An 18,524-nucleotide genomic window follows, 5' to 3' on the forward strand; every position below is an offset into this window, starting at 1 on the left:
TCGAGGCTGACACTTTCCACTCAGAGGCCCAAAACTTGAGTACTCTGTCATTCCCCTATCCTTGCAGAACCAAGGTCCTATCGCTTTTCTCCCCTCAAGTGTTTTTCACCTTTTCATCCTGGAGTCAGGTGTGGCTCCTGATATCTCAGAGCCTACATAAAATGCAACACCCCAGGAGTAAACACTTTTGCAGACAAAACATACTTTACACAATTTCACCAGCCAGCCACCCATCTTCTTTAAGAACTCAACAAGAAGTCTGCTATGTCTATTTATTTTATTCTGCTTTTACCTCCTCTTCCTCCACCATGCTCAAATAATTTTCTCCTGTCCTCTGGACTTGTAATTTTGAGTCCCTCTTCTGTATATGGGTACACATGAATACCTATTGCCTTCCACCACTGTCAGCTCCTGGGTTCACAAAAGGTAACCTAATGCCTCAAACATTAATTGACTTTTAAATAACAATTTTTCTTGGGGGTAAGGTGATGCCAAGAATATGGTTTACCATTTGTGCTCTTTTTACTTTTGGGTTTTAATGCACTTCTCCCCTGTACCTCCAAACAACATGCACCTGAGACAGATTTTGCAGTGGCATAAAGGACCTAGTGTTGGATCCCAGGTAGTTATCTAAGGAGAAAAAACCCCTATGTTCTTTCCCTGATTTTACAAAGTGACCATTAAACATTTTTTTCCTTCACAAAACAGGAAGTAAAACTAACCTACGTAAGCAATGAAGAGAAAGCATAAATGTAGGAAGTGGAAAAATAAGGTAAAACAATGAGCAGAAAACACAAACAGAAGAAATCAGGATAACCACAACCAAAGTAGGCAAACTGAGTATCATATCACTTTGTCAAGATGATCTATCTTTTCCTCCTTTCACCCTCATTTTTGTTTTTCTTTGTAGTCTATAGGACTGTCAGAGGTAGGTCTACACAGTCTTGCCCATTTTTATGGCATTTGCTATTGGCAGAACGTGTTGGAGATGGTAGTTAGAGTAAGCAACAGTAAATGTTATTTTAAATAGTAAAAAAAAAAAAAAAAAGAAGGTGAAAAAGGACATCCTACTGCATGTTGTATGCCAAACTAACAGGGGGAGGGCAGGAAGGAAGGACGTATGGCTTGTTGATCAGTTTAGCATCCATATCCTGTCTCCCTTTCCTTCTTTTACTGTGGAAGCAGACTTCCTTTGGATCTGCTCCTACAAACCATCAAGCTATTCCCAAAGAGCACAGAAGCATCAACATCAGCTGCACAGCTAAAAAAAACCCAAATCAACAGGCAAAGAAAATGAGTATTACCTTAGAGGATGGATAATTTCAAATGCAAAGCCTAAGGACATAAACACAGCAGCAAATTTAATACTGAAATTCTCTCTACTTCTAGTACTAAATGGAAGGGGAGTAACAAGCCAAATAATATGAAGTGTATTTTCTTTAAACATTCAAATTTGGATTTAGCTCTACAATGGCATTCATATTAACAAAGATGCTCAAAAGTAGTAATGTAAAACTGTTATCTTACAGGCTGGGTAACCACTACCTTTTCAGGCAAAACAAGCAATAAAACTGTAAAGAGAATGCACAGAGAAATGTTACAGCTGTGCGAGTATGTTCCAGTATAAAACATTCTGGATCTTTGCTGGGAATGAGCACAGTATGCAAGTAGATATACATTTGTAAAAATCTTCCAAATGCAAGGTCAAATCAGCACTTCCTGCCATTTTTTTAAATTAATATTATTATTATTTTTAAAAACCTATCTCTAATGTTACTTACCTTACTACAATTACATTACTGACCAGTTAAAGAAAATATGGACTACTTTGCTGGAAACCTTGCTTGACAGGCTTTCCAGCATAGTAATGGTGAGTACCTCATGATTAAGTCTGCCTATACAGCTCCATTACAGGAGTACATTTGACTTATTCTATTGACATACTTATGATAAACCAATCTGGAAGAAAAAAGGGACTGATAATATTGGATTAAACAAAACTTGGTTTAAATCTTTTAACGTAATTTTCTCTACAGCAGCATGCCTCTCTGTCCCATTTACACACACACACTCACTCACTCGTGGCGAGTTGAGATGTGTATCACTTCCATCTGGGAAGGACAGGAACCTCTTAAGCAGATAGCTGCTTCTGATCTAGCCAACAGAAGTGTCTCCAGACATACAAAGTCAGATTGTTGCAAACAAGAAGAGTACCAAGCTGAGATAAATGCTAAAATTCTCAGAAAAGCACAGGGGGAAAATGTGAAGAGCTTAACTACATCATATGAAATGCATACCAAATGTTTTGCTTGGTTTCTAGCAATGAACGACCGAATACTAAGAACCTGCTCAGCACCTTCAGCTACCAACAGCGTCACCAAAGAAGAATGCCATTACTCCTGCAATGTTATGTCTTGCTGGCAGGCAGATACATGACTCACAATCATTCAAGAGAAATTATAATGTAAGTGCTAAAAACTGAAAGAAAGCGTACTTCCTAAGTCATGCTCCTCACTACTCATCATTCAATTAAAAGTGGGCACAGAGCACGCAGATGGGACAGTCGGTGAGAAAAACAAACACATACAGCATATCCAAGAGCTCTGTCCGCCTACAGGAATGTCTCTTCCCACGTCGCTACGGTGATACACGTACAAGTGGTCAATATGGAAGTTATTCACATGTTTGTGAGTGGTGAGGTACAATGGAAACACATCCTCTAGCAGATGTGTGAGACAATAATACTCTGTGCTACAATCCCAGCCAAGAAACCAAAGGAAATGAACTGGAAAACATCAACATAGACCATCCGGCAATTCATTTACCATAAAGAAGCCATCAACAAATGCAAATGTCACTTATCTCTCTCTTTCTGTTTAATTAATGAAGAAGCCTTAATTACTTTCTAGTCAGTGCTGCTCTAGCTACTTTAGCTGCTCACTGCAAAGGCAAAATTACCATGAGGAGAAAGTAGGAACTGAGGATCCTGTTTCTTTTAGAATTCTTTTTTTCTTAAGACTTCAGAACTTGTTCTGTTTCAGATTTTTCTCACCAGTTTAAAAAAATGCCAAATAATCATCACAAGCATGTCAAGTGTTATCAAATGTCAAGCACTACGTAGGCAGTGTAACCACCTCCTTTTTCAAACTACAGCAAGGGGGGGTGTTTCCACCTGCCATTCTACTGACAATGAGAAATTGAACAAAAAATTCCCTCTAGCTCTACATGAGAAGACAACACAGCAAAATTAAATGTACCCAGTCTCTCATTCCAAGACAAACTAAGACCACTGCAGGGCATCATTTTCAGCTCTAGCAGGAGCAGCAGTTCTGTGCATCACTTGATAACTATCCTCAGCAAGTAAAGAAGCACTCTGACAGCCAAAGGCAGTCCTGACCTTGGTAAAAATATAGTGACTACACCAATATGGAAAATCTGGTTTCCGTTTTGCAACATTTCCGAAATTGCAAAACTGGTTTGCTTTGCATCAGAATTTTTTTTTTTTTTGCCAAAGTGCTGAGAAAGAGACACCACAGAGCAAAAAGAAGTAGCTTGGCACCAGGATATTCATCTATGATTTGGAGAGATGAAGTCTCCTGCTCTGTCAGACCCAGAGGAGGAAACTGAACCGGGGTCTGTCTCAGCTAAGGTGAGATGCTTGATTAATAGCTAGTAGCTGTGAGTCTTTCCTGCTATCCCCAGCTCCACCTGATCCACTTACCATATCACCAATTATTCACTATAGCAAATACAGTAAGACTCTAAAGCTCATGGTAAAGCTAGTCCCATAGGACATGACTGACGTGGGCTGAAATCTGTTTTCAACAGGGAAGAGTGAGGCAGGACAGCAATTAATTGCTAGAAAATGACCGTGTCTGAGGTGGGTGCAAACCAAGTTGCACTCCTGCAACTTAGCAGAGGATTAAACTTCCTTTAGTTGTCAACATTTAAAACCTGGTATATGAAATTGAAACTCACGAGCAGGGATTTTAATAAATGATTCAACTAATGATGGGGAAAAGAGGATGATGCTATGCAGCTGGTGAATAGCAAGCCATAGCTATGTTTAAAGAAGGAATGAGAATGTTGGGGGAATCGAATGTAGGAAACTCCAGATCTGTGACCTACGTAGTTAACTAAGGCTTTCACAATCAAGTCAAGGAAAGAAAAATTAAAGACGTGGAGATAAATGGAAAATTATATACATACAATATGGGTAGACAGACTGTGTCAAACTAACTTGACATCTGCCTTTGATAAAAGATTTTTTTTTTTTTTTTTTTTTTTAAGACAAAGAACATAGGATAAATCCAGCCTCTGGAAACTTAGTTTTTAAAAAAGAGACCTTTATAATATCCCAAGGGAAATTATTAGCAAAACTGAAAAGGACGGGAATTAAAACAAGGCAGAAGTGGCTAGCAGGTAAGATAACAATAGATTGGTCTGAATGAACTTTGAGGCCAGGGAGAGGCTAATGGAAGATTTTGTCCAAAGTGGGTTTGGGGACCAATTTTACTTGATATTTTCATCATTTGTCTCAGCAAAGAAAGTGCAATAGGAAGTACTCTGATTAAATACTCTATTCATTCAAAGTTAATACACATCATGTATTAAGAACATGACAGGATGACCTTGAAGATGGAGCCACAGTTCCAGAATGCAAAGTTTTAGGGTGCCGTAAGAAGAGCAATTCCTTCTATAAGCTGTGGCTCATGAGCTGGAATTATGAAAGGAAGAAAAGTGTGGAAGCGTGGAGAAAGGGTTAACAACATGTAGTTGTGAGCTAGAGTTACTTAGTGTAGCTGGAGCTACGGTCAAGGCCAGCAGAGACTGATCAGTTATAACATTGACCAGGAATATGTCTATGCTGGCAATCAGAAGACTGTTTTTTAACCATCACATGAATGAATTTCTGGAACAGGCTTACTAGGGAGCAAAGGATGCAAACGGTCTATCCTATTTTAAAATGGAATATGACAAATGTATCAATAGGGTTGTTGAAAGCCTCAACTAGCAGAGGACTGGACTTACTGAGTCTGGAAATTCCTTCCCATCCTAGGTTCCTCTGTCACCAACGCAGCACAAATTTTACATGGATGCCCAAATACAGTTGCACAGGCAAACAGATGGCCAGAAGCCGTCTATCTGTTCAGTACAGCACAAGCAGTACTTTAAGTTTCACTACTGCTGGCGTGCAAAGATCCTAGCAAAGTGTCTTAGTGTTTATGACTAAGAGAATGCTTATATCACAACCGCACATAGGCGAAGAAGTCCCCAATGGTTGTCCTACACCCCAGCACTCGCTGATTCCAGCTCAGATGTAAATTATTAAGTCCAGTGGTCACTCTGCTGCAAACTGATCTTTTTCTTTTGTTTGTAGCTCTCTGGCACTTGAGAGGGAAATGGGGCTCTCATTTCCTGTCCTCTCTGCTGCAGTTTTTAATCTGCAGTAGTTAGACGTCTCGGATATGGCAACACACACACACACAGACAGCTTCAAGCAATTATGATGGCCTTGGTCTCATCTGTAAAAGAAAGATACCCAGATCTCTGATCAGAGCAATTGACAGTGTTTTTACACACTGGTGTTGTACAGTGATTTCAGACAAATGTTGCAAAACAGCAATAAACTGGACATTGACCTATTTCTGAGAATACTTATATGAATTTTAGCTTGAAAAAATTAGGATCCATAATTATAGGAGGTCTGGTCTATCCATTAGGAAATAATGTATTCAATCATTTCACTAATTCCCAAGTGCTCTAGGAACTGCCAATAAAACACAGCACAACCAATCTTCAGCACGTAGGATATTCTCCCTCTCCCCATTACAGAGAGTTTCCATAACACAGCTGCATGGTTTAGATGGAAATGAGCTATTATATTTGGGTAATAAGGTTAAGCCAGGTGTATGGAAAGCTGCATTTTTCATTGTTGTGGGAATTCTCCAGACTGATCAGTTAATTATGGTAAGCTTCCAGTTCCTATATTCTTCTATCCAATGTTACTATCAAGAGAAAAGTAAGCTTCCAAGAGAAGATAACAAATATTTCCAAAATCTCTGGTGCAAATAATACCAAAGCCTGAGCCAACTCTTAGAAAGGTACAAAGCCTTGGTGGTCTTAGTTCCTTCAGACTTACTGAAAAACAGGGAGGGGCAGGTGAAGCATTCCAGCATTGCCTGGAGAAGAGAAATATCAGTGTGGTGAACTCTAAAAATGCTCCCTTGGAGACTAGTACTCATAACTTCAGTTAAACGGTTCAGCCTGGCAGGTAGCACGCATCTGCTTATTTCTTTTGGTCCAAGTAAATATATTTCAGGTTTTCAACAGTATATTTACTCTTTTGTAATGAAGTTAAAAAATAGGTATGTAAGCATTTCCTTCTGTATCCTTTGCCTTTCTGAAAGACTTCAAGAAATATCTTTTAAAAAGTAACAGTTGATCCAAAGGAATTTATACAATGGCTTTCAAGAGACATTCTCACAAGCTTTGTTAAAGAAGGCATCCAAGTTTCACCAGAGATATGAAGGGTTCTGGGTTCACTAGTTCAGTTATGCATAACTTATGTGAGGATCAGACCTTTCAGTGCTTTGGCTCATGTTATCCCCTGGGATCAGCACAGAAGAGGCATCCAGCGGCTGGCATCCAGGACAGGGCCCCTGCAATCTCTGCAGCCTTTTAAATTTTTGTCTAGGTTGCAAAGGGCACATTAACTATGGTCAGGAAGGAAAAAGGCAAGAGACTTCTGGGAGGAGAAGATAAACTCCTGCAAAAGATTCATTAACTGTCCCACATCGCAAAAGATTCATTAACTGTCCCACAACAGCCATTTGCACTGGAGAAATTGGAGGGAAAAAAAAAAAGAGAGAGAGAGAAGGGTCTAGAAGATGAGGTGTGTGAATAAATCTAGGTAGGAAGGTTTAATAGACCTGTGACACAAGTGGTCACTGGAGTCGCTCTAGAGCTTCCATAAGGAAGGCCCACGTCTGGAAGCATCAGGAGGAGTTTGGAGGCATGCAGGTCTTTAAAGAAGGACTTCATACAAAAACATTCTTTTCCTCTAAACCCTCTTTGGCCAGAGAAGGATGATTATAAATTTGGTGATAAGTCAGCCAAAAAGAATTCAGAGCCCGTAACACAAGAATGGTCCAGCTCAAGTGACATGTGGAAAGCTGATTTCCACCTAGGAAAAGTGCACTGAAAGGTCCTACTTTGCCTCACGCTCTTGATCTATTTCGTCTGCATGTCACAGCAGCAAATAAACAAACAAATAAATAATTTTTTTTGCACTCTTATGTCTTACCAGTACCAGCCTCAACGTGAAAAATGACTGCTACAGATTGAACTTATAGATGAGGTGTTTTTACAGCCACATTTGATTTCTAGACCAAAAGCTGTCTCCAGGTAGCTTCTGCACTAAGGAAACAGATCTCAGAGAAAGCAGGTAGACAAGCAACCCAGTTGCAGCCACAGATGAGAAATATCCATTGAAACATATCGTAACCTCCACTACTTCAAGCTGACAACCAAAGCAATTTGATTCAACTTTCATTTTCCTTGGGGTTCTTTATGAATCTGGGCAAACAACTGAGGTACCATGGACCCTAAGTGCAGATTCTTATTAATCTTCAATTAAGTTTTCCAGAATCATGGGAGCATTCATGTTAGATCAAAGTTGGTAATTTTAACTGGAATTTATGTAAGTTTTTAACTATTGCACAGTGGCAGTTCAGTTATTTCCCCACAGTTGGTACTCACAGGCAAGTATTACTACTTAAGCATTCACACTCCAATGCTGGAGTAAATTCAAAACAATTTGCAGGCAGGAACTGTGGTTAAACTGTACAGTGGCTTACAGCTTTTATGCTGCTTTAACAGTTCAAAAGGTAGTTAAATGCTAAATTTATTACCAATTAAATAACCTCTTCCTCTTTTTGTCTAGGGAATTTTAAAGTTCTTCTGAAAGCCTTTGACCTAAGTTCAGATACCAAGTAGCTCAAATTGCTCGTTGTTAAATTAACGTGTCTCAAGTCTATTAATGCAAGTAACTTCACTTTCTAGAAAGCTTAAACTAAAGATGTTAGAGAAACACAAATAAAATGTACTAGATTTTAATAATTCAGTAATTTTTTAATCTCTGCAAGATATTTTGGCTTTTATCACTTGTTGTATTTTGTAACCCATTTTGGGACTATCTGGAAAGTACGTTCTCGCTTAGCTTCAAGGCTGTAACAACTGACTCTTTGGCATAGCTAGAAACTTCATTCAGGAATTCATTTAAGATGTTAAAACTGGAAAGAAAATTAGCATACAGCTGTCATAACAGCAGTCGTCCTAGATAGGGTTCTTAAACACAGAATTAATAGATGCCTGTCACTGACAAGACTGAGTGTTACCAAACAAGACATGCAATTACAGGCCAGACAAGGTTCCCTTCGTGGCCCCTCTCATCCGTATGTTTTGGCTTCAGGGAGCAAACTACGAAACATCAGAAGGTGGTCTGCATGCACCCTGAAGGACAACGTAACCAGGCTGCTTCTTTTTGCAGATCTGATGCTGCCTAGACAAAGAGAAACTCATGGCCAGGGTCTGAAATGCTCAAGCAGGACGTCTCCTTTGTTCTCATCCTTCAGTGAGGAAAGCGAAGCTGCTTCTTTAAACACTCCACATTTTCACATTAAGAAAAAGCCAGTATGTTAATGCAAATATTCTTGTATCGTACAGCTTGCTTGAGACACGTTGGGCCACATGCTGAACAGTGGCTTAGCTCCAGTCAGCCACCTACTTCTGCAAGTGCGACTTTCTGTAGGCTGCTTTATGCTCTCTTTTCTTTTCTTTTTTTTTTTCTAAATATCTGCAGAAACATCCATTTTGAAGCTGGAGCAGAGTCCTTCAGATTCCTCGGGAGTTCCTTTGTCAGTTAACTGTTAATTGTGAAGCAAAGTAATTTGACTCATTTGCTAATTCAGTAATCAATAGGAGATACAAATTAGCAACTTAACAGGAAATAGCTCCCTGCATTTCTGTAGCAATGCCTGATTAGCCCCTGCATGTCAATGCTATGTTTTTATAAGGTTATTTAACTTTTTAAACTCTCTGTCCAAGTACCAGCCAGTCAGACAACTGTTGAGGCTTTTCAATTTTAAGCTTACCACTTCACACTGGCTTCTCGAATTGTTACCTAAATACATTCAAGTGCAAAACAAATGCCTTCTTGGATACAGTCTCACTGGAGGCCAGTGTTAACCGTAGCTAGCGCATCACCCTTCTATTCCAGTTTAACAACTGGACATGTCTGGCTGCGGTAGGGAGGAAGAAGACACAGCAGAGCCCATGTTGGGTGGCCACTGTCCTCTATGAGCGTCAGCAAAGGCTGCAGCCCACTGCTGCCCTTGGGTCTTCTGGGCTGGCGCTGCTGGACATGCAGGGGTGCTGTGAGTGGCTCCTCCCCTGGTTTCAGCTGCTACTGCAGGATTGCTTACATAGGATGGCTTTGGCCATTCTCAGAAGTCATTTGCATGGAGGAGAGTTGGAAAGCAAATGGAGCTGGCCCTGCCCAGGTACCAAGTGCACCACCTTAGTGGTACATTTTCTCCTCCATCTCAGATTTATAGACACAAGAGTAATGAAAACAGAAAGGAAAAAGGGGGGGGGAAATGAGTTACTTAAGAGTTTAGCAAGAATTTACTTATAGACAGTTTTTATAATTACTCAACCCACCTTACCTCCGTGAAACACAGAACATCTGCTGTTTGATATGTTTTAAATTTTGCCTAAGGCACTGGATTGTATGTGGATGTCTCTAACTTTATCATCATTAATAAATCTCATTGCTGTCCATATTGTCACTCTACAGAATTCAGTAGGACGGGCAGTGTCATGATTAATGCCTATGTATTGTCACTGAGCCAGAAGGTGCAGCTCCACAGGGTTTAATGGAGTTTACACCAGAAAAAAGCAATTTGGCCCACTGACTTCACAAGGGATTAAATCATAGCAGCATTTAGCAAAGCAGAACAGAACGCTCTTTCGGTAGAAAAGCACAATGAAGAGCATTTAAGGCTGTCTCATTTTATAGCATAAACAATCTTTTAATTTGCAACATACGCATCTAGCAGGAAGCCAACAGGACAGTTTGTCAAGTGCCAGCAAGAGCTCATTAAACCACCACTCTTGGGAAACATTCTGTATTGCAAAACGTGCAGTAGGCAATGAGTGCTCCTATGGATCCAGCTTCCGAAGAGGCAAACGCCCAGGTATCGTCACAGGCCAGACCTAGTCTTTTCCCAGTGATTCACAAGAGCGCAGGACAAAGGCACTCGTGTTAGCAGCACACAGATGGCTGAGGCAGGAGCCAACCTACCACGGTTGTCCGAAACTACTGTAAACACACACCTCACCTCTGAGTTTGCTCTGGTGAACAGCCACTGCATGTCTTATCACATCTACGTGGCTTCCTGCTGAAGTAAATTGGGCAATGAGTAAAAAAAAAGAAAACCCAGCAGTCATCGATCTTCAGGCAGATAAGCAGTCATGCTGCATAGACTACTACATGTCTATGTTAAAATAAGGCACTGCTTTTCTAGTGTGGTGCCTCACACCATGCAAAACCACCGGATATTTGGTATTAGATCCACCAGGCAAGAGGGAGACCGGTGCAGACCCATACAACTAACACAGATTAGCGCCCACATCTAACAGGACTATGGGTGTCTTCAGGACTTGGGAAGCTAAGAAGCAATATTCACCTCTTCTGACCTCAAAAGAGTTTCCTGTGAAAGAATAAAAATAAATTGCTTTGATTCCTCACACATGCAGCGCAACGAAGGCAGGGCCATACAGCACGATGAAGAGAATTTAAATGTGAAACAGCAGCTAGGCAAAAAACCAGGACCTGATTTGGGAAGAATTAAAAGTAGAAGTTATTTTACAAATGTTTTTCAGTTAAGTTTTGGTTTTACTTTTGTTTACGAAATGCTTTGAACGTTACAGTAAAAGACGCTTACGAAATGCTTTAAAAACTATGGGCAAACAGCAACAAGCAGAGCAGTGTGAGCCAGTGCTCCAGGCACAGCCCCCAGCTGCCGGAGGCTACGGACCCCCTTAGCTTCATGTCCTCCTGACTTTCTCTCTTTTCTTGAGAGGGACACGCAGGTCTTTCTGATACTCAGGCTGGAAGAGGATGCAGGGAGTGCTACCTGGAGCAGTGTGCACAGCGACATGCATGCAGCCAGCGGGCTGCAGAGCCAACCTCTGTCTCCCTTTTGCCTCCCTCGACTCAGTGGTATCTGACAACACTGAATGGAACAAAGTTTTCTGGAGAAGCTGTGAGCTGCAATTACACGTTACAGAGGCATGTAAATTATCTAGCAAAGTGTATTTGAAACAGAAAGTACCTTGGAATTGAATCCAAACCAATTATTATTACAACCACATTTTTAAAAAGAATTTAGTCATATCAAAATTAAACTTGTGGCCAACCGATAGTAAGCATACACAGAAGCAAAGCCTAAGATTAAAATCAGAAGCGGCTCACGTCTTGGGAAACTGAAGAGCCACTTCCCACGTGAGGGTTCAAACCACTGATCCTCCTCCTGAAACAGTTACATTTTGCAAAAATATCTCAGTGTTTAGTAGATCAGGACCTGAAATGTCATTGCTCCTCTCCAACACACAACCCAGCAAACAGCACGAAGCCTGACTCTCTCTCGGACTCCAGCCATGCTTTATACAACATGAAATAGCTTCATCAGCAGTGACTCAAGCCGGCACATCCCAGATCATGCCGTTACGCAGGGATCAGCACGAGAGGTGGGGAAGCAGAGGGCAAAACCCATGCTCCAAAATGGCTAGGGAGGTGTTCTGCAGGAAGGTCGACCGAAAGAGCTCGCCGCCTCTGACAGCAACTCTCCTCGCAACCAGCTCTGCCCCGGCACCTGCCTGCTCCCCGCTCCTCCTCCTCCTGCTTACCTGGCTCTGGCCCCTGGCAGACCTCCGCACCCACCGGTTCAACTCACTGAGTTTGCAGGGGGTTAGGGGGAAAGGAAGTTTTCTCCTTAATTAGCTTCATCAAGTGCTCCAGCAAGTGCCACTGCCTGCACCAGGGCGGGGCAAGTGCTATGGGGCTGGAAGGGAGGGCTAAGGCAGTGCAGGGGAGGAGGAGGAGGAGCAGCAAGCATCCCCCTTGTCAGCAGCACCCAAGCCTTCTCCACCACTCCTGGACCACACCTCTAGAAAGATGAGTCAGACAAGAACCCAGACCCTGCACAGAAGGTAAGTGCCCTACCCCAAAGATGAGGAGTACAACAGGGAGCAAAGGAACAGTATGTCCATCTTTATTGGTTTTTCTTTTTTTAATAGTTTGTTTCCCATTTAGCTCTCTAATGCTCCTAGATGAAAGTTTGTCTTCATATAAACTTGTTAAAGCATATCCAAACTGCTATCCCCCTACTTTTTTCTTCTTTTTTTTTTTTTTTTCCTTCTTTTAATCAGAGAGCTCTATTTACAAATTAGAGTTGATTTCAACAGTGTCAACTAACCAGAAATGACAGCTTTTTTGGCAGAAACTCACTTGCCGGGGAAAAAAAAAAAATTAAAATTGCTCAACTGTGACAGCAACTCACATACTGCAATGGGTTTTCACACCTACTAATGCTTCTACCTCCTCCCTCAGCACTCTATAGATATCTCATTAACCCACATGGGGTTGTCCTAAATATACAGTTTTCAATTTTCATACCTTCTCTGTTTATTCCTCAACTATCCATGCCATCTTAAAATGAGGCCTTTTTTTCCTCCACAGTTGTAAGAATTCCAGTCCAATTCCCTCATTTTTTTAATTCTACACAAATATTTGTTTAATTTCCTTAGCACTGGAGCTTCGAGCAAATTTAGTTGCTCTGTTATTTGATTTTCCACATTTATGAGTGCATTTTTTAAAAGTATTTCATCTCATTTCTTTTCCAGGATAAGCTTATTACTAGCTAAGCGGCTAAGCAGCAAGCACATAGCATTGCCACGTGGGAGATCAAATGATACGTCCACAGCAGGTCCAAAATAGAGCTATGAGGGTATAGCAACCTCTTGGAGAAAATGAATCACTCTCAGAAAACTCCCTGGGAATGATTTTTAGGAGTGGCAGAGTTAGTGGGTTTGGAGAAAGTCAATCACTTCCCTTCTGAACAGCAAAGGCTGCCAAAGTTTGCCACGAGGTATAATCTGGTATCCTCAATGTAGCAGAATACATAGGAAAAGGCATTCATCAGAGTTATGCTAAGCAGTTACAAAACTGTAAACAAATGTGGACAAACTATTGCCACCCAAGTTATACAAAGCCAGTGATTTAAAGTAAATTCTGTTTTGCTTTTGCCTGGTGGTTGTCACCAAGCACCAGGCAGGGTATTACCGGGTGACTCAGTGCTGAAAATTTCCATTTTTCAAGCACTTTGTTAATTTTAGTTCATTAATCCTCATAGTACTCTAGAAAGATAAACAGAGTTAGTTAATTTTTAAAAACAGGGAGGCGACAGCATAAACATTAAGGTTTTTAACTGCAGGCATGTACCTTGGGCCAAATTGTGCTTGATTTTTGAAAGAGGTCCCCCTCCGCTGGCACTTTCAAAGGCGCTGCCTTGGAAGAACAGGCCTAACATGGACGAGCAAACTTCAGAAATTATTTCTGAAAACTCTGGTCTTAAGAGTGACTCACTCAACTCTACCAAAGGAGACAGACCAGTATTAAACACTGGATGTGAATTTAAGAGTCTCTGGCCTCCAAATCCCTGCTCGGATCATTAAATACCCCCTCTTCTTATCTAAAATCTTATTCAATTCCTGAGTAACAGGACATAGAACAGTTAAACCCTTTATGATTATCTATTAATTTAAAGTTACGCCATTTTCTTCTGTTTCCATTTGAATCCGATCAGGTGATTGGACACTAAGCACTGAATTCAATAAACACACAAGTCCTTCTCACAAAGCTTAATTTAGAACTATTTGTTCCCTTTCAGAATAGATGAACTCTTCCTTAGCTGCTTTTAAGCAGAAAAGCAAATATACTATGTCCCTTTATCCACTAGTGATTAGACTGTAATATATACTCCAGTAATTTCCTAGTATAATGGAATATTTGCAAATTTATCCCAGAGGAATGAGGAATCTAGTGAATGGACACATACATTTATTATATTGAATACTCCAGGTAATGCTGGCCTATGATATCAAGCCAACAAGCTGAATGACAGCCCTGGTATAATTATGTAATTAATTAGCTCTATCATAATTTTTGTTTTATGACAGTAACTTTTATGTGCCAGTAGTCAATTTAATGGCATTTTAAATTGAACTAAGGCCCCTGAGAGAGATGCTACTTACTGTATCACAAATCTTGTATTCAGATTTCTTTTAATTTCAAAAGATGACCTAATAAAATTGCTTTATAATTAAATCCATTCTAACAACTTCTCCTATGTGATTCTTTTTTTCCCTCATTTTTAATTACAAAAAAAATTCCAATCAGAAAACACTCGCCACCATAATTTTATACAAAAATCAGCGATCCCTTTTTGTACCTTTACTGCTCTCCTCGCACAGCGGTGCGCTCTGGCTAGCTTTCATGCAGAATTTTACTAGCATCCCCCAGAGGTGCAGCAAGGAAACTGCACCTTTTACACTCGGGAAACTAGAGTTAAATTTGCTTCTATCTTGTTTGAAAAATAGTCAAGGTGTGGGAAGGAAGGGGAGAAAATCCCCACATACCTTCTATTTCAGACAGGGGTTTACAAGAATTCTGGTTTCACAAGATGTATTTCTCACGCGAGGTAAGATCAGCTAAAGGAAGGGAAAGGTGACCACGGCTCTCCTCCACCCAGCATGGCAGTGCCCCTCTACATGCCACCTCCTATTTCCAGCTGAAAAGGCAACCCAGCGGTGAGCACTGGCACTCACCTTGGGGCTGGGGGGGCCGTGGTATCATCCAGGAGCAGTCCTTACCACGGAGGCTTTTGGCACCTTCCCTACCTGCTGCTCCTCATATGGAAACCCATCAGGATCTCACCCTGACACAGCACTGTTAGGGTATGTCCTCCATTCAATGTTTAACACAGTGGTATTACGTTGAGTAAGAAATATGAGCAAGTCGTAGCAAAACAATCCCTATGAAAGCTGCTTTCGTAGGCTTTCTTTTACACAGCGAGCGGCTGTATCCAACGGGAACACGATAACGTCACTGGGTGGGAGCAGAGCTAAATTATTTCTTTCTGAGGTGACGATGATTATTACATTTAAGGTACTCTTAATGTATGTGGTACTTTGCCATATGTAAAGCACGCTAAACACAGAATACTTCTGCCTCTGAAAGCCATCACATCATTTCAACCACTGATGCCTGGGAAAGGGATGTATCCAAGGTACCCGAGACAACACAGAACAATTAAGAAAGAGCTTCATAATACTGGATGGTGCAGCCAAACAGATTAAAAGAATATAATTTCCCTGCAGAAATGATCATATTCTGTTCCATTTCTATTTTCTAGAAAATAGTAAAATAACAGACAGATATGGAGCATAAATGGAACTTAAACAATTTATACTTGGGTTTCTCACTGAGGCAAGAACAGAATTTTAAACATAATTGAGTTTTAAAAAACTATATTGGAAGTGAGGTGAAAGTAATGAAATTAATGTCAGTCTCTTACCATTTGCTGTGTTCTTTTTGAAGTTATCTAGAAACTCTTCCAGGAGCTGTGACTGGTTTGGAGGGGGCAACAAACTCTTTGGGTCCCTGGAAATGTCACCATCTGACCAGGACACACATAATGGTTGCTGGGTCCCGGAATGGTTCATTCTCAGAGTGAGCATTACACTTCTCTCTGAAAACAGTAACTCCATCTGTCTGAGGTCAAGATCAGACACAGCCTCTCCATTTATGCTCAGGATTTCATTGCCTACTCGGAGACCTGGGAGCACGTGGAAGGAAAGAAGAAGAAATTTTTTTTTTTTAAAAAAGAGGGAACATCAAACATAAAGGGTCACAAACCAAACCTTATGCTGCTTCACCTTTTATTTTTGTGGTTTCAATTCAAATAGCCTAATCCTACCACAAGTCTATTAGAATAGATGGGAGCTTTATTTGTGCTATAGTTATACAGATCGACCTCATGCCTTCTTTGATAGGTGTTACACTTAGTACAGCAATCGAACTGTTTCTTTCTAAAGATGCTACAGAATTTGGGGGCGGGGGGCAGCACAACTTTCAAAATTAGAATCGAGGCACCTCTCACGACTCAGATACCACCAGTGTACAGCACCATAACACACATTTCATTATCCGGGAAGAACAAGGCACTAGTCACGCAGATCAAATCATTCATGCAAAACTGGAACAACAGCAGATAGAGTCTTTATCAGCTTCTGTATAAATCTAAACAGTGGCAACCGCTGCCTTTCAACGTCAGCAACAACTGAGTGGTCATTACCCTCAGGTAGCAAATGAAACTGTCTCTGTTTTTCTGGGTTTGTCTCTCTGTTTTTCAGAGAGCAGAATTGACATGATCCTGCTGTGCCAATGAAGAGAAGCACGGTTTCTGAGCAGCACAGTGGAGAAGATGCTCACAGAAACGTATGCAGAAAACTGTTTTGGGGAGGGAGGCTACTTTTCTCTGCCAGCAAAAGTGGAAGAGATAGGTCTCGGAGATTGACCAAGCCCATGAGGTTCCCCAGTGTGAGATGAACTCTTTCTCCAGCCTGTTCCTCTCTGCAAAAGCACTTGGTCGGATGGCTGAACACAGACTTTGTCTCCCAGGGCGAACAAGAACTCTGCCTGCTATATTGAAAGGATAATTCAGTTACTCTATGCACATTATCTTTCCTCGTATCACAAACTTCCCATGGTCCTCAGGAAAGAAAACTATGAATAGTAAAAGCCAAGAACCATTTCAGACAACGGTACTAAAGCTCCTTCATATTTTGGGACTTTAAAAGATAATGAAGTACAGTATTAAACATAAATACAATACAATACCTTCCTTGTATGCCAGTCCGTCAGGGAGAACATCACTTACAAATATACGGGTGAGATGCTGATTTTCATCAACTTGTGCTGTGACAGCAAAACCTGAAGTAAAAGAGGTTTAACTCAAATAAGCTGTCTTGGAAACATTTTCCTTTTATTTTGTGTATTTAGTAGACTCTACGCTTCTTGTGAGAACACACCCACGGAGCATAGAGAAATTATCACTTTGTTTCTCAGTCATCGCAAGGCCTGTTAAAGTTAATAGAACTTTCCAACTTGCAGGAAATGTCATGCTGTGCTGTAAAAAAAGCACATTACATTTCAAAAAAATATTTTCTACCTCAGCCCCATGTGACATTTCAATAGCACAGCTCATTGTTATGGTAAGAGTTCTGCAGTGTGTCCATCAGACATAGAGGTGTCTTAAACAGATCCAAAAGCTGGAAGCCCAAACTACAAAGCAACAAATCCATGTAGACCAGTGAGTGAGAGCCCAGAAAGGAATAATTTATACCAACAGACTTGCAGCTGAACAACAGCACAGAGCAAGGTATATAATTATTCCTAGGCATAATCACCTCCCACGGATAAAAAGCCTGTCAGAATTTGTACCAAAGGATGCTCTGTTGATACTGTGCCAACAGAGGATCCAACTACTGGGAAAAAAAAAAAAAAAGAAAAAGAAAAAAAAGGCAGGCAGACCTTGACCATGGTCCGACTGAGACCAATTGTATTGATCCTGGCAAAGGACATTTGTCTTCTGTGAATTCCACGCCTGAATTATTTGGCCAGCGCAGCGGAATTAGAAAGTGGACGCTTCCCAAACGGCAACATAAGAAATGCGCTTGCCAGTGTAAAACCACCAGTCTGGGTCTTTGTTATTATGCCTTGAGTCCTTTGCAGACTCAGATTTTGAGCTATCAAGGATGGCTCTACCTGCTCTCAGGTACAGAAAAGTCTTGAAGAGAGAAAGTACGCAATGAGAATAAAAAGAGGAATTCCTGAGAGCTGTTTTGTTTAAACTTACCAAAATCACTTATGTTTTCAGTCTTTGTAAGATGAATGTGATAAACATTTAATGGACAAATTTCTATTTCATCATACACCTGTTGGAAAAAAAAATCAATAATAGAAGTCATAAAATTATGAAATTGCAAGCACTAAAACCCAAAGGCACAGCATGGGAAATAAGCACAATATCCTTTGCATCAATAAAGAGCCAAAACTTGCCGTCTTTACACAGGGAACTGTGTTACTGTACAAGCACCACTGCTATCAGTGGGACTAAACGCAGAGTAAGCTAAAGATAGAAAACCCAGCCTGGAGCAGAGACTGACACTTTGCTTTCGAACCAGAAGCCCCACTTAAATCTTCAAACAGCTCTTGAAGAGCGCGTTTGTAGTGCCCAGCCACCCAAACGTCTGCATAGGCACGGACTGTGTGAATGAGGATGGCAGAATGCAATCCAGGAACAGCTTTACAACCTTATTTTAGATCTAAATCACAC

At 40.8% G+C, this 18,524-nt stretch overlaps 1 protein-coding gene across 2 annotated transcripts in view; it reads right to left on the reverse strand.

The window, feature by feature from the left end:
* The window catches only part of TIAM2 (TIAM Rac1 associated GEF 2), a 140,198-nt gene that overhangs the window by 34,735 nt on the left and 86,939 nt on the right, over positions 1 to 18,524 (reverse strand). For both annotated transcript variants that reach the window (XM_075748360.1, XM_075748359.1), the window contains exons 12-14: positions 18,045 to 18,122; positions 17,027 to 17,119; positions 15,702 to 15,962 (exon numbers count right to left, since the gene is read on the reverse strand). In XM_075748360.1, the coding sequence (XP_075604475.1) occupies positions 15,702 to 15,962; positions 17,027 to 17,119; positions 18,045 to 18,122 (432 nt within the window). The remainder of the gene's footprint in view (positions 1 to 15,701; positions 15,963 to 17,026; positions 17,120 to 18,044; positions 18,123 to 18,524) is intronic.

Source organism: Balearica regulorum, chromosome 3 (genome assembly GCF_011004875.1).
Source record: "Balearica regulorum gibbericeps isolate bBalReg1 chromosome 3, bBalReg1.pri, whole genome shotgun sequence".
In the NCBI taxonomy this organism is placed as follows: domain Eukaryota; kingdom Metazoa; phylum Chordata; class Aves; order Gruiformes; family Gruidae; genus Balearica; species Balearica regulorum.